A 14724-nucleotide genomic window follows, 5' to 3' on the forward strand; every position below is an offset into this window, starting at 1 on the left:
CTTTATTTCCACCTCATCACCACAGAAGCAGAAGGGAGATCAATACTAATGATAGATTATTGTAAAAATGGATCATTTCACTAAAACAGCAAATGTAAACCACCTCTCTTCTCAAAACCCCTTTGAGGATAAAGAAAGAAAATAAGTGGTAAAATGCATGCACAGATGGATGTTATTCTGATAGTAACATGTACTGAAAATGCTCGAAGGGAAGGAATGCTAATCACACAAGATTGCAGACAGCAAGGTCACAAGGAAAGTACTGGATTGTAAAGGTTTTCCATTTGTGGAGTAACTCAAAACTCTCTGATTTGACTAATGTATCATCAAAGGTGTTCTGGCTTGGACCAGCCAGGCTTATTATCTGTTCTGTGTGTGATTTTTTTTGCCTAGTATGTGTGCGCCATAGGAATAGAGGATAAACATACCAGAAATAACTATCTGTATTTGGAACCATGTTTCTTTGGTTTCTACACAGAGGAAGAAGACAAAGTAAAGACTAAATTAAATAGAGAAGTGTTTGCTCTAAGTCTGTAGAGCTACAGGAGAGTCAGAGCACTCTATTTAAGATTGTTTTAAAACTGGAGCAGTGAAAAGTGGAAGTTTTCAGAAAATTCAGTTCAGAGCTGTTACTCTGGGAAAAGAGCATGGTTGATAACTTTGAGCCTTACTAGATTAAAACTCTGTGAAAGTGCTGGAAAGCCTGCAATTTTATCCTTGTCATAGAATAAAGTTGCTGAGCATCCTGGTTATCTGATATTGTCCGTTGTAGTCTCAGCAATTTGTCCCAGAGCAAAACAGACTGAAGTATTTTATCAAAAGGTAAAGGACCGTTTGTGATGTGGATTTTAGTCCTTGTTGACCAACCTTTATTCTTCTTCAGTTAAAACAGAACCTTTTTTTCTCTGTTCAATAACTTTTTTTTTTTTTTTTTTGTAATTTAATGTCTAGCTGATAAATTTAGACGGAAACTAGAAGAACTGGAGAAAGAAAAAAAATCTTTAAAATTCCAGCTCCCTTCAAGACATCCTTCAATTAGCAATTTTTTGGATAGGTTTGTTACCCAAGTTCAAGCAACGTTGCGCTGGGCTGCAGATCGGTAAGTTTGATGCCTCATTACTATGCGAAATGACATTTATGTTTTTCTTAAAGTATGGAATACAGTTTGTGAAGAATTTTAATACAGGTTTTTAAGGACCTTCTAGCATATCAATATGGAGCACATTTATGAAAACTTGCCCTCCCCCTTTTTTCCCACAGTTCTTTCAGAATTGCCCTTAAAAAGATTGATTATGATGAAATGGTGAAGCAAATTGAACTTTCCTGATTGATGTTGAGTAAGAATGGGATTGAATCCTGACCCAGCAGCTTAGGTGTATGACAGCAAGGCAGCTTGAGCAAAGGTTCCCCATGGAGTTAATTCTGACGCTCCTTTTCACTCAATGCAAGGACATTTAAATATAAAGTAAAAACAGATTCTTCTTTGAGATGCATAGATCTTTAGGAGCTTCCTTTTATGCATCACTTTTTAGGTGGCAGTAATGTGCTCTACACTGTACAAAGTCACAAAAATAACTTCTCAGTCTTCTCTTGAAGGGAGAACAACTTCAAAGACTGGTGGAATGTGAGATGCCTTGGATGACCCAAGGGAGACAGTTAGTTTAGGAAGAAAAAGTTGCCTCTATTCCTGGGTCTTTCTTCAGCTATGCTACTGGTTACTGTTGTTAAAAGTAAGAGGATTATTCATAGGTGTTGGAAGCTATTCTCAAATACTGTAGCACAAATGAAAGAAGAAAACCCTTTTGTATTCTGGCAGCTTGTATATATGAAGGTCGCAGTGTGCCAGAAAATAAATTGTGGTGTATTTTTTGATATACACGAAAATTAGATAAAATCAGTACAAGTAATAGGGTTTATTGAGAAATTATCTGTTGGATTTTACGCGTATTTTTAGCCTATACTTACAAAATTTAGTAATGAGACATGTTTAAAACTAACTTCATTCCCTATTTTCTCCTGCCTTCTGAGGCTCTAAGAAGCTGTTTTACCATTCCTTAAAGATTAGTGCATTTTATTATTAAAATATGCTCTCTCTATGCATTAGTTTGTAATGTTTTTGGCTTTAGAGCTGGTGATGTTTTCAGTGTCACAGGAATTGATTCACTAAAGCTTCCTTGAAATATGTAGTCTGGTTATTTTTATATAAAATATATGTATTATATTTATATATAAATATATATTACAAATAATGTATACGTTTATGAAAGTTTTCCTGCTCTCCTGATGATTTTATCTGTAACTCTTCTCTTTGCACAGGTGTGAGAGCAGTGCCATTCTTCAGGGTCAGATGAATATCCTCTTACTCCTCACTTTTCTGTCTTGCACACGCTCTTTTCTTTGAGCTTGAGTTTGACTGTTGTTGTTGTGCACCTTTTATTTTTCTTGCTTGATCCATATAGCCTTTCACACCACTTGTCTGCAGTCTGGCTCCTTTGTTAATGGGAGTGAGCATACTCTTTGTCTTCAGTAGGGGGTTGTATTAGTTTAATTTTTTTTGTTCAACAGTATTTTTATATAGTACAGCTGGACCACTTCTTCAATGAAAATTCGTAGACTTTCATTTTGAATCAGAACAAAACAATGATGTCCAAAGTGTCCTTTTTCAACTCAAAAATGAAACAGATGAGTCAGACTAGCCTCAGAAGACCAGAACATTGCAGTTTTACTGTAATCAAGCCAGTCTCATCTTCTTGCAAATGAAGAACTTTTTAAATTAAGTGTGTATGGCAAGTTATTTGTTTAATATATGAGACTGACGTTCACGCCCTGATTTTGTTTTACATGATTAAATTATGAGATGAATTTTTAGGTAAATGCACTCAGCATTGGCATGGGATATTGTGGGCATATGGTAGGAGCCCAGTCTGGTTATGTTTAGGTTAGGAACAGTACCATGTTCGTGTGGTAACACAGGTTCAGTGAGATCAGGGAGATTTTGTTTCTGTTTCCTCAATACCAAGCAGGCAGACGTATATGGGATTTCCAAGGGGTTCTCAGAATAATGTTTATTTGTTGTAGAATATTTCCTAGATTTTGATCAGCTGCTTAGAAATTTCTGTTGCATGCAGTTTGCAGAAAAATGCAGCTTTTTTTTTTTTTTTAAAAAAAAGAAAAAACTCTAACTGTGTATTTGCTTAAGATGTAATCATTCTGGTGGTGGAGTGTTATGAATCTGAAGGTAACATGTAGCATTCTTATCTCTTTAATCTTTAAAATTGCTTTGGAGAATCTGGGAAAATGTGGTTGGTTGAAGCCCCAGTAATCTATAATGGAAGGCACAGATACACAGATGTCCTAGCACCTCACACATGGGTGCTTGATTTACTGTGTTGTTGCAGAAATGAAGATACACAATCGTTACATGAATTTTGTTTAAGTAATAATGCCATTTATTTTAAAACTATTTTTTTTGCCTTTTTTTAGTACATTTTGGCCCACAGAGAGGGAGTAAAGCACTCAGAGAGGGAGTAAAGCGTGTATTCTGATGATCCTGCAGAAGAGACATGAATCTTATGTTCTACATTGTTAAACAGCTGTGCATGGAGATTGTAATTGTGTGATTAATCACGCTTACACCGCCTGTGATGCATGTTTTTTGTGTGGCATTAATGTGTTTGTTTTGTAAGATTACAGTGGGAAATCATGCTTCAAAAATGTCCTTCATTTGAGACAAAGTTTTATTTATTTATTTTAAACAAGCTACTAAAATACATCTGTACCCTTTATGTGGAAATGTACGTACTTGTCTCTGGAGAGGGACATGGAAGTGCAATTGGCCTTACAAGTGTGCATGCCTTTATGCAGAAACATACATGACAAAATAGGTTTGCGTTGTTTGCAGGTGCATTTTGAGAGGCTGATTATAAACTTGACACTTAATGTAACGCGCTGATTATCTTGGGGTCCAATCATGCAAAGATTTACAGCTGAGGGTTGTACCGACCACTGTGAGGAATCCCACTGACTGCGATTTTGAAAGAGCTTGCTGTGCTGGGGAGAAATAAGATTTGGCATTGTGGAGCAAACGCTCCAGATGATCTCTAGCGTGGGTTCCAAAAGCTGACAGAAGCTGCAAAAAAATGGCTTTGGCAAGTTTCTAAACTTCTGTCTGAAAGAGATTTCTCTCTGTATTGATAGAAATTACATGCCTTAGTTTTGTCTATTTCAAGGCGGTGAATGATAAATTTCTGAAAAATGAAGTAGCTGGGGGAAGCCTGAAGCTATACAAGTTTTCCTTTTTCCTTCTTCTGCGTGTTGTAAAAACAGTGTAAATGTTTGATGTAATAAAGGAAGATATGCCAAGGGAAATGTCTTGCTCACTAACTGTGTATATGTTTAAGATGTAATCATTCTGGTGGCGGAGTGTTATGAATCTGAAGGTAACATGCAGCATTCTTACCTCTTTAATCTGGAAGCAGTCAATACCCAGTGAGAACACTAATTCTTAGCTTTTGTCTTTGCCTCCTGCAAAGGGTTAGAAACGAAGAAATCCAGCTTTGGCATGAAAACGAACATAAACTTTTGAGATCCACTTACAAGGAGAGGATACAGGTTTCAGCCACAAAACGAAAGCAGCTCTTTCAAGAAAAGAAATGGCTACAGGTAACAAAACTGCCAAGTTGTCTGTAAGAACCAGTGCTGTGTGGGAAAAAGCTTGTAAGCTGTCGCACAGAATTAAATAAACTTATTGTAATAGTGACTTTGTTCTGTGCAGCGATTAGAGCCTTGGCTGTAGTCCAGTTGATAATCTAAGTGATGATTGGAGATGGCAGCCGCAGGAGCTGTGTTAATCTCATTAAAGAAAAGCAGAGCTGGAAGGCTCAGTGGCTTGTGTGTATGCTTTAACTTTCCTCATTATCTTTTTTTAAGTGTGCTCTTTATGTTCTAATTTGCCATTTTTAATTTTCATTGATCTTCTGAAGTTCTTATTTGAAAACAAAGAATTTTGACAGGAGCAATCTTTGACCCATTTCTGGTTAGATTTGATTATCAATATGTGATTTACCAGCTTTTGTTCCTGGAAGATGATCGATACCTTTCATTAAGATGTAGCAGCCATCATGGAGCAGTTGGCATTTGCCAGCATAACTTTACACTGACACGTGATGCCACAACGTGGTAGTGTTGGCAAATGGAATGTTTTAAGATGGCTTCCGTCCAATTTTAAGTCTGCAAGCATTTTAAGCATAGTTTAGCTCTGTTTTTCTCTGTCCTTTCAAAAACCTCAATTTACTGTCTAGTACAAGTCTTTGCTCCATCTCCTTTTAAATCTTAGTGATAACACTCAGCAGTGTGACAGCTTTATTTCTGTGCTCTTTTCTTGAAATCTCATTATTTTTAATACTTTTTTTCCTTTAGTGATCTAATAGTTTAATAATGTGTGTGTATACACACAAATACATATATATAAGAAGAAAGAAATGGTGAAAAACATCTTAGATGGCCATTGCAAAGTCATACTCAGGAAACTTACTTTTCCATCCTAGTCATCACCTTTGCATTGTTTGGATTTGTTTCATCGACACGTAGGAGCAGATATAGTCTAGTTTAATGTTATCAGTGTCCAGAAAACTAGTTTCGGTAATCTCGATACCCAGTCAACTGCGTCAAACTGTTCAAATGAAGACTGCTGTACTTAAGACTTTATGCCAAGTAATGCTTTTATGCTTACTGCAGGTGAATTTTTATTTCTGTATAGTGACACTGGGGACAAATTAGCCACAGCCTTTACAGGCACACTATTTTTGATCAAAATGTTTGCAATTTGTAAGTTCTGGAAGAGGCTGACCTGTAATGATTGGTGGCTTCCAGCATCTATTAAGGTTTTAATCTGTCCTAAAGTCTCACATATCTGAAATTATTATTATTATTTTTTTCTTAGCCCTATTTTCCCTTTCTTTCTACCCTCTGTCCTGCTGGTTCTGCATTTATATCCAGGGCTTTGAGACAGCTTGTGATGGTATTCAAATTTGCCTAGTAATGTTTCTATTGCAGTCTCTACTTTGTGGACAACACAAGCCCGTAAGTGAAGTTTGATGTTCACAATTAGTAGCGGTTAGCAGTCATGTTAGAAATCCCAGTTTTAAACTCAAATGCAAAAAGTAAAACTCTAGCTTATGTTTAGTGAGCTAAATATCATCTGTTGCTCCATGCTGAGGCTTTGTCCTTTTTATCCATTTCTGGAGGCTGCCCTAAGAGCACTTTAAAGGTTCCTTGGCATTTCTGGAAACGAAAGAGAGAAAATTCCAGTTTACTGGCTAAAATTTCCATTCTCTCAAGAGTAAATGTGAACTGTTCCCAAGCAGAATAGCTTTTTCTTTGTGAATGCAGATTGTATGCTTCCGCTATCTAAGTTGTAAAAATATTTCAGTACTAAAAGTGTGTTTGTAAAACCAAATTCTGTTCATCTCCTTTTCTGTTCCCCTGTAGGTTGCTTATTGCAGTGATTGCAATTACGACATTTTCAAAGAATATGAAGGTCTTTGTATTAAGTAGGGCTTATTAAGATTTTGGCAGTATTCCCAATCTAGTAATACAGAGACAGAATTGTCCTTTGTGCACACTAAAAGCCTGATTTGAGACTCAAAGAAACAACACTGATGTATTTGGCCTGCTGACCTTTCTGTCCTTGACAAATGCCTGTGGGTTGAAACATGGGCCACTCTTTTTTTTTCTAGTAGCGAAATGTAGATAATAAAAAAAAGGTGGAAAATAATTGATGTATGTACTGCACGGCACTAATGTAACTTTTTTTTTTTTGTGCCGTTTCAACCTTTTCATGTACAAGGGACTGTTTCTTGTTTCAAGTAATACTCATGGAGAGTCAGGGAGCTTTTTATAGTGCAACAAAGCAGAAAGTATGTTTGTTTATAAGGTGAGCATTACTGAACTAAACTTCACTTAAATTACATTGAAAACGTTTGAAGAATGTTAAGGTTTCAAAGTGAAGCACTCAAAAAGACAAAAAAAGAAAAAGTCAAAAATCAGTTACCTGCGCATGGTATGTATGTTTTATGAAAGTCTTGAGTCTTTAATTATAAAAGCATGCTGTTTTTTTCTGGATCTCTCATACGTTGCTGAAGGAGTACTTGTTGAGATATTCAAAATAGCATTTTATCTTCATTAGTTGATATTCAGCCCCAAAATCTTTTTACTGTACACTGCTCAAACCCTCTTTTGGATGCAGATTTATTAATTGGTCAATTGGCTCTTTTTACACTATTAATCAACATGACATCTGAGTGATTCAAAACCACTTAGTTTTTTCTGTGCCACTGTCTTTGGTTGAAGAGAGTTTCCAATTGCTATTTTACAGATAGAGAATCAAGTAGTGAATTATCATTAAAAGCTACGCGGTAATTTTTAATGTCAGTTTTGTAATGCCTAGTTACTTACCTGAAAGAGGTCCTTTTTTCCCTTTTATTTTTTTCTCCTTTTTTTTTTTTTTTAACTGGACTGAATACGGTCATGTGAAATTATGAGCTTTGATTTCTGTTGAGAGTCTATAGATAGTACTTCAGAGACCCCTCTTTTAGGTTGTGTGGAAAACGGTGAACGCTCAATCTGTGACTGTGTGTGCAGATAATAGGCTAAATGGATTGCAAAGTTTTACAAAGACTGTATGAAATGTAGGAATAGAACCAAATTCTCCAGTATGACATTCAGCAACTTAGATCACGAGTAGTTTGATTTTTATTTTATTTTTTTTTTAATTCCCTTTTCAAATTCTGGGACAAATGAGCCAAAAACGATATATTAAATAATTTTATTAACTCAGCAACCCAAATTCATTCATGAAGTGCTCATTCCTTGGGTGCAAGCCATCTGTTGGGTTTCCAAAGAGAAATTAGAATGTGCTTTTGCAGGAAACATCACTATCATAAAATGTGGTGGTTGAACTTCTGGCAGGATTAGTGGAACTGAGGTGAAGCTTTGGTCATTTAAGTTGGGAGGAGGGATTTTGTGTTTCCAATTAAAAGTAAATAATAATAAAAAGGACTAGATAGTGGTTCACCACTTGGGTCCTGTGCCAGATGTTGAATGGGAAGCCTGGAGGAACCATTGCAGGGATACCCTGCAGCAGGATTTGTAGGTGGTTGTTCACCTTAGCTGTCAGTCTGACACAAGATTCTGTGGTTATGGCTGAACTGAGCTCTTTTTTTAAAAAAAAAAAAAAAAAAAAAAACAACAAAGTTTTTAACTTACGAAATACTGGTGTATTTTAAAGGCAAAAGGTGCCTGTTGCAGTTGATTTTGGCAGAGGAACTTAACATATGGTGTTGAAATGCAGGTGGGGAGTTTCAGACTGTAGAAATGCTAGTTTCTAAACACAACAGATGTAAGAATTTTTGCATGTCAACAAAAGGCTGTCTTCTCATCTAGCATTGTGCTAAATTGGACAACTTTAATTCATGATGCTTCTAAGATATTCTTCTAGGGACCCACCAATGTCCTTAATGTTGTTCATAGTAAACTGAGGTTTCTGTTCCATGCAGAAAGAAATTGAAGACCTCCGAGCAAGACTGGCTGTATTGGAAGCAAAAGATCAACAGCTAAGAAGAGAAATTGAGGAGCAAGATAGGCTTATTCAGTCACAGGACTGTGAACTGACTGCTTTACTTGGCTGTGTTTCTTTGAGAGAACTACAGGAAATAAGCAAGGCTGTGGATGACACGTTAGCATCCTCCTATCAAATTCCATTCAGTTTGGATCTTCCGGGGACGATAAAGAGGTATTTAAATATCAATATGTTTTCAGTGATGTAAAGGGTCTTGTACCTTCCCAGTGTGGTGTTGAGTTGGCTGCCAGTTGTTTTCTTGGTAGTTGTGCCAGCTAATTAGCTGGGTTCAGACACTTGAAAATTTCTAAGAACAGATATTGAAGTTCTAATACTCGTAAACTTCCATAGGAAGGAAGACATTGCAGTGATTTGAAAATCTTGTGCTTCGTATTTTTTTATGGTAGAGAGACCTACAGAAAGTATTTGAATCCATCAATTGTTAATACCTATCATCAATTTAAGCTATTTCCATTAACTGTTGGAATTTTTTTCCCTGGTTTGGTAATGCAGTAATTGCAGTGTGTTTCTTGCAGTCTGAAAACATGTACTAGGCGCTACCCAGATAAACCTTAGAGATGTTTCTTGCTTCAGTGAACTTCCAATCGTAATAAAGACTGCTGCGATAAGTGTTAGGCTCAGACGGTGGAATTGAGGTAGCAGGGAAAGGAGCTTGAAGACTTCTGGGACACCTACAGTTAAATGCACAGCACATGGTTCTTTTAAATGGAAAAGCTGCTACTCTTGGTAACCTTTTTGAAATAACCTCATCTTTATTTACAAAAGCAGTAGAAGTGCTTCAGGGCCTAAACTTTACTGACAGTCAGTGGGATGTTGGTGATGGAACTTTGAAAGTGTTACTTCTTCTGTGTCACCAGGACAAAGCAAAATTCCTGTTTATTCTAACTTTAATTCCTTCCAGATAAGCAATAGCTATGTTGCTTGCAATTTTTTCCTCTCTTCATGTTTATTGGATTTAGTTTAGTTATATTAACATTCATGAGAAATTGCTGCTCATGCGTGCTAATTTATACAGATTTTTTTTTTTAAGTCAGCAGAATGTCTTGTAGAGGACATATCCCAAAACCTTTTAAGGTTTGTTTAAAATTTTAAATTAGGTTATGGGAAATAGTTTCTTGACTTGTTTAGTTTGTTTTAATAGTTGCTTATACTTGTGTTCCTGAGATTGAGGAAGAAAAGGTCTCAAGCAGTCTGTCTGAAAACCCATGCTTTGATTTGAGTTTTCTCTTGGTTTCGGATTTGCTTACAAAAGAATATTCAGTTTTTGTTTTTTTTTTTTTTCTCTCACACTGCTGATGCAACATTTGAGTTGCACTTAACTCTTTGAAAAATTCTTTAAAGATGTCTTTAATTAGTACTGGTTCAGGAACAACTTTCTCTGAGCTCTTTGCTCACCAGTGCCGTGAATAACACAATGACTTCAGGGAAAGCAGGCATTCATTACTGGAAGTGAGTTCAGAACTTTAATAAAGATAAATAATTTCCTTTCTTTCTTTTCATTTTTGAATGATGCTTTGAATGGTCCTTTTTCTGTTTTAGTTTTGTGTATTGATCAACTTTTGTGTCACGGGGGCTAATGATCAGTTTCTTCTGCTCTCTTTGCCATAACTGGAGTTCGTTCCCCTGTTGTAGATGGGGATGAATAAATGCTAGATTGGCACGTATGAGTAAGCATGCTTAGTCAGGCATTTTTGACAGCCTTCAGGAACAGTTTAAATCTCCTACTTCAGGCTGTAGTTGTGTGCTCTTGCCAAGCACAAAGGCTTTTTTGGATGTGACCTGACAGCAATGGTGGAGATGCCTACCTGTTGCATAGTCACGTGGAGCGTAGGGCCCTTGGTTCAGAAAGTGGAAATCACTGCCTTTAGGTCCTTCACAACCTGACTTGATCAGAACCTACAGCCTCAGAGCCAGCTCTTGCCTGCTGAGAACTTCAGTACCCTGGAAGGGAGTCGCTCTGTGACATTTCTTACTCTGGGCCATAATGTATCCATGAATGCAAAATGCAGAAATCTGGCAAATGGCAGCAAAGCAAATTGGCAAGAGGAAGAGTAGAGAGTGTTGATGGTTATAGCACTGAGCTGAGATGGGAAAGACATATGGTGAGTTGTATTTGTTGAGGGAGTTGGCAACTGTCCATTGATGAAGCACTAGTGTATTTTTTTATTTTTATTCTTCCAAATTAGAAGCAAAAGTGAACTGGTAGGAACATGTCACAACCTGGCTGATGCGGCCTTTCAAAGAAGAAAGGTGCACCACTCACTGTCTGTTCAGCAGGTTCTTTTCCTTGCAGGAGATGGTGGCTCTCTCTGAATTAAAAACATCTTGTAGGAGTTTTCTGTATATGATGTGGCTTCTTGGTCTGCTACATCCCATTAAAATGTTATAGAATAATTTAGGAAGTCGTCTTGTCCAACTCCTGCTCAAAGCAAGACCACAATTTCAAAGTTAGATCAGGTTGCTCAGGGCCCCATCTGTCTAGGTTTAGAATACCTCCAAGGATGGAGATTTTGCTGCCTCACTAGGCATCCTGTGTTTGACCACCCTTGCTGTGAGCTCTTTTTTTGGTCCCGTATCTAGCCAGAATTTCCCTTATTGCAACTTGCATTGGCTTATCCTAAATCAGTATGTTAGGTAAGAGGTTAAAAACTTGACAAAGTCAGTTCAGCATATTAGTTTTAAATTCTGAAGTCCTGGGATATATAATGTGGAAAAAAAAATCTGGAAACGTCCATTTGCTTTTGAGTCATAGCAAAGGAAAATCATGAAAGTCTTCTGAAGTTTGGGCTATCTTTGTGAGAAATGAACCTATTATTTATGCACATTTACTAAAGAACAGTGTTTATGTCAAAAGTCGTTCAATACTGATGGGCTGTAAATGACAAGCTCCTGGGTATTGGGTTGCAAAGTGTTGTGTATTTATTCCAACTGCATTGTGCTAGTCAGAAAAGTACTATATAAAGTGTACTTTTGCATAATTATTTGTTGGGTACATGAATTGCTTTCAGCACTGGAATAACGCAGGGCTGATGTGAAGCATCTCTTAAAACAGTCTGTGCTGTAATGAATCATATTGAGTGGCTCGCAGCTCACCATAAAAATACAAATTATTTAGCTTTTCTTGACCTTAATGTTATTAAACAGCAACTTATTAAAGAAAACTTCAGGGAATGTGAGAGAACATCTTAAATGAAGAATAATTACCCAGATAGAAATGTGCAGGAGGAGGAGTGCAAGTCAGTGTGACATTAGGTTGAGTGTTGTTTCAAGCTTTTTTTTTTTTCTTGTCAAGCATTATTATTTTCAGGAAGATTAATAATCCTTTGTTTTGTCTTGTTTATCTTTTTTATGTGTGGACTTTTTTTCTGAAAACAAAAAGCCTTTGTCAGTAACTATAACTTGCTTTGAGTTTGAAGACTTGAGAAATGTTACATGCTTTACCCTGGGCTCTTTGGTGAGGGCTACTGGAGGCCTAGGTTAAAACATAGCCAGTTAATGTGCAATCAGATATGCTAGCTTCCATTTTGACAGGGATTCTTATCTGGGTTGAGACCATCCAACATCGTCATTTTGCTCAAGACAGGCCTAATTACCCTTCGTAAACTAAAGGGTGTGATCATTGTTCTAAAACAAGGAAATTGCAGTATAAAAGCTCAGCTCCCTTGCATGGGGTTGTGTGCTAGAAATGTGTTCAAGAAGCGGGAACAGCTGGTGTTGTGTGTGCCGTGACACGTTTGTGTTTTAACTCAAGATGACATACTGAAATCAGAGAAAAATAGGTCCAAGTGTTAAGTGTGAAGTACTTTCTCCTGGAGATTGCAAAGGTTACAAAATGAATCCTCTTCATAAACTTTTCTGAAAAGGGGGACAGTTAAAATGTATTTCCGAAACTGTGTACTTTCTAATTATAAAATAAGACAATTTTAATTATTTGATGTACTCTTTTCAGTGCCTCTTCAGTTTCTCTTTTTTTTTTTTTTCTTTTCACATCACAATGAAAAGTGGGGAAGTCTGTTATGCTTCTGTTTGTTATGTTCATATTTAGTTTCATTTAGCATTTTTTTTTCTTTTGGTTTTACCCATATCTCCAGATGTATGTGACTCTACAGCATGTCATCCTTAAAATAAATTGCACAGTTCCATATGGACTATTGTCTGGGCACCGAATGTTGCTTGAAAGAAAGAAATTCAATTAAATATCTTTCAAAATATTTGAATACTCCACCTCTTCTTCCACCCTTCCTATGGAGCAATTTTTAATTAGTAAGAATTTGTTCCACAGTGTATGTGTGGGATCTTCAGCAGATACGGAAATTTTCTACTCTGTGTATTAGTTATTATAGCACTGTCAGGGCTGGTGGCTGAAGGAACTGAACTTGAAGTTTTATGCAACCAGTTCACTCTGCTTTAGTGATGCCTGGAGCTCATCTGACAAAGATTAATTCAAAGTGAAATACAAATGCTCAAGGGATTGAAAACCTTATTAGTTGGAATATACTCAGAGCATTCAGCAACTTCAGTTGAGGCCAAAGCCTGCTAAAGCCAAAAAAGGTGTTATTTTTAGAGAAGTTGATTTTCTTGGGAAAAGTGGAGAAAACAAGACCTACATGTAGTTTCCTTTGTTAAGTTAGGAAAAGTAGAAGCACCGTTCAGAGTGGGCTACTCTCATTAGGAGACTTGGCTTTGTACATGTTTTGTTGTTCTTCAAAGTATATGTCTTCTTGAAATTCCTGGTCAAATTAGTGGTTAGCAAGCTCTATGAAATTACTGTAGAGTCTTGAACGATACAGCCATGTGTGTTCTCACCAGCCTTTCCACAAAAGTCTTAGCTTTAAAGAATTGCACTTAGGAGAAGCAAAACAAATTGCACCCTATCTTTCCAAAAAGGAACCTGTTGTTTGCTAGATAATGTGCATTCTGTCTGAGAAAGTCCTTTTCAAATGTATCATTTGAGATTTTCTTTGGCTATTTCTGAGCAAATGCATACATATTAAAAATATCCTCTGGGAATAAAGGGGTAATGCAAATACAAAGAGCAAAGGGATGAAATGGGTTTGTAGCATCTAAAAGTTTCTACTACAGTGCACAGAATGCTAATGTTTCTGGCTATTTGATGGGTCTGTGTGGAGAATAGCAGAGAAATGATTTGTACTTGAAATGCCTGATACTGTAAGTCCTTACTTATGGGAGTATTTTGGTTTGGGGGGGGATGTTTTGAGCTTTTTTGTTGTCCGTACTTTTTCTTGATTTCACAATCCTGGTCATGCTCGATTACAAACAGAAAGTGATGTTGGTATGTTGGTTAGACAGAGGCAAAATAATCTCAACCTTTTTTTTTTTTTATTATTTTTTCCTGAATATTTTGAGAGATTACCATTCTATGTTACGAATCAGACCATGAAGACTAGATGGTTAGTAGACCTCTTAGCACACTGCATAATTATGAGCCTTCTTCTGACCTCACTTGGTGCTGGGGAGGCTTTAGCTGATCCAGAGACTGGGTACATATGGAGCTGTTCTCTGGAAGTTGCTGGTGCTTTTGCCTTCTGATGCAACTTAATTTACTTCTGTTTTTTTCCCTTGGTGGGTGATTTTGTGTGCTGCTCTTGGAGGGTGTCAGCAGTCCTGTGGTGCTTCCTCGACAGAAAAGCTTTCTGCTCTTCTGACCAGACTTTACCTCTTCTGGTGTAGATTGTCATGGCCTAACTGTTCCTTGACTTCCCAGGTACATCTGTATTTCACCAGTGATGTAATAAACACGTGTGTTTGTGGGCATATGTATCTGGTCCTGAAATTCTGCTCTTGTGCTGTGTGAAGGTAAAGCTTCTGGTCTCCTTCCTCTGCCCTGTCTCTTATTTTGTATGGCAACCTTTCTTCTTTTGATCTTCTTGAAATTCTTCCTCTCCCCCCCCCCCCCCCCCCCCCCCATACCTACATGTGGTATTGCTGTAAAATAATGAAAGTCCAGAGAAAGGATAATGTTAAAACGTATGACTGAGAAAAGAGAGCTGTTGTTTTCCTTTGTTTCCCTCTTACAAACATGCATGCTGAAATGAGCGTCTTGAGCTGTGAGATGCACAGACAAA

General features: G+C 37.1%; 1 protein-coding gene across 1 annotated transcript in view; it reads left to right on the forward strand.

The window, feature by feature from the left end:
- LOC310897445 (disrupted in schizophrenia 1 protein-like) overlaps positions 1–14724 on the forward strand; it is a 228033-nt gene that overhangs the window by 59552 nt on the left and 153757 nt on the right. Inside the window, 3 exon segments of the mRNA XM_083831104.1 lie at positions 952–1099; positions 4533–4662; positions 8556–8791. Of these exon segments, the coding sequence (XP_083687230.1) occupies positions 952–1099; positions 4533–4662; positions 8556–8791 (514 nt within the window).

Source organism: Anser anser, assembly GCF_964211835.1.
Source record: "Anser anser genome assembly, chromosome: 3".
Lineage (NCBI taxonomy): Eukaryota > Metazoa > Chordata > Aves > Anseriformes > Anatidae > Anser > Anser anser.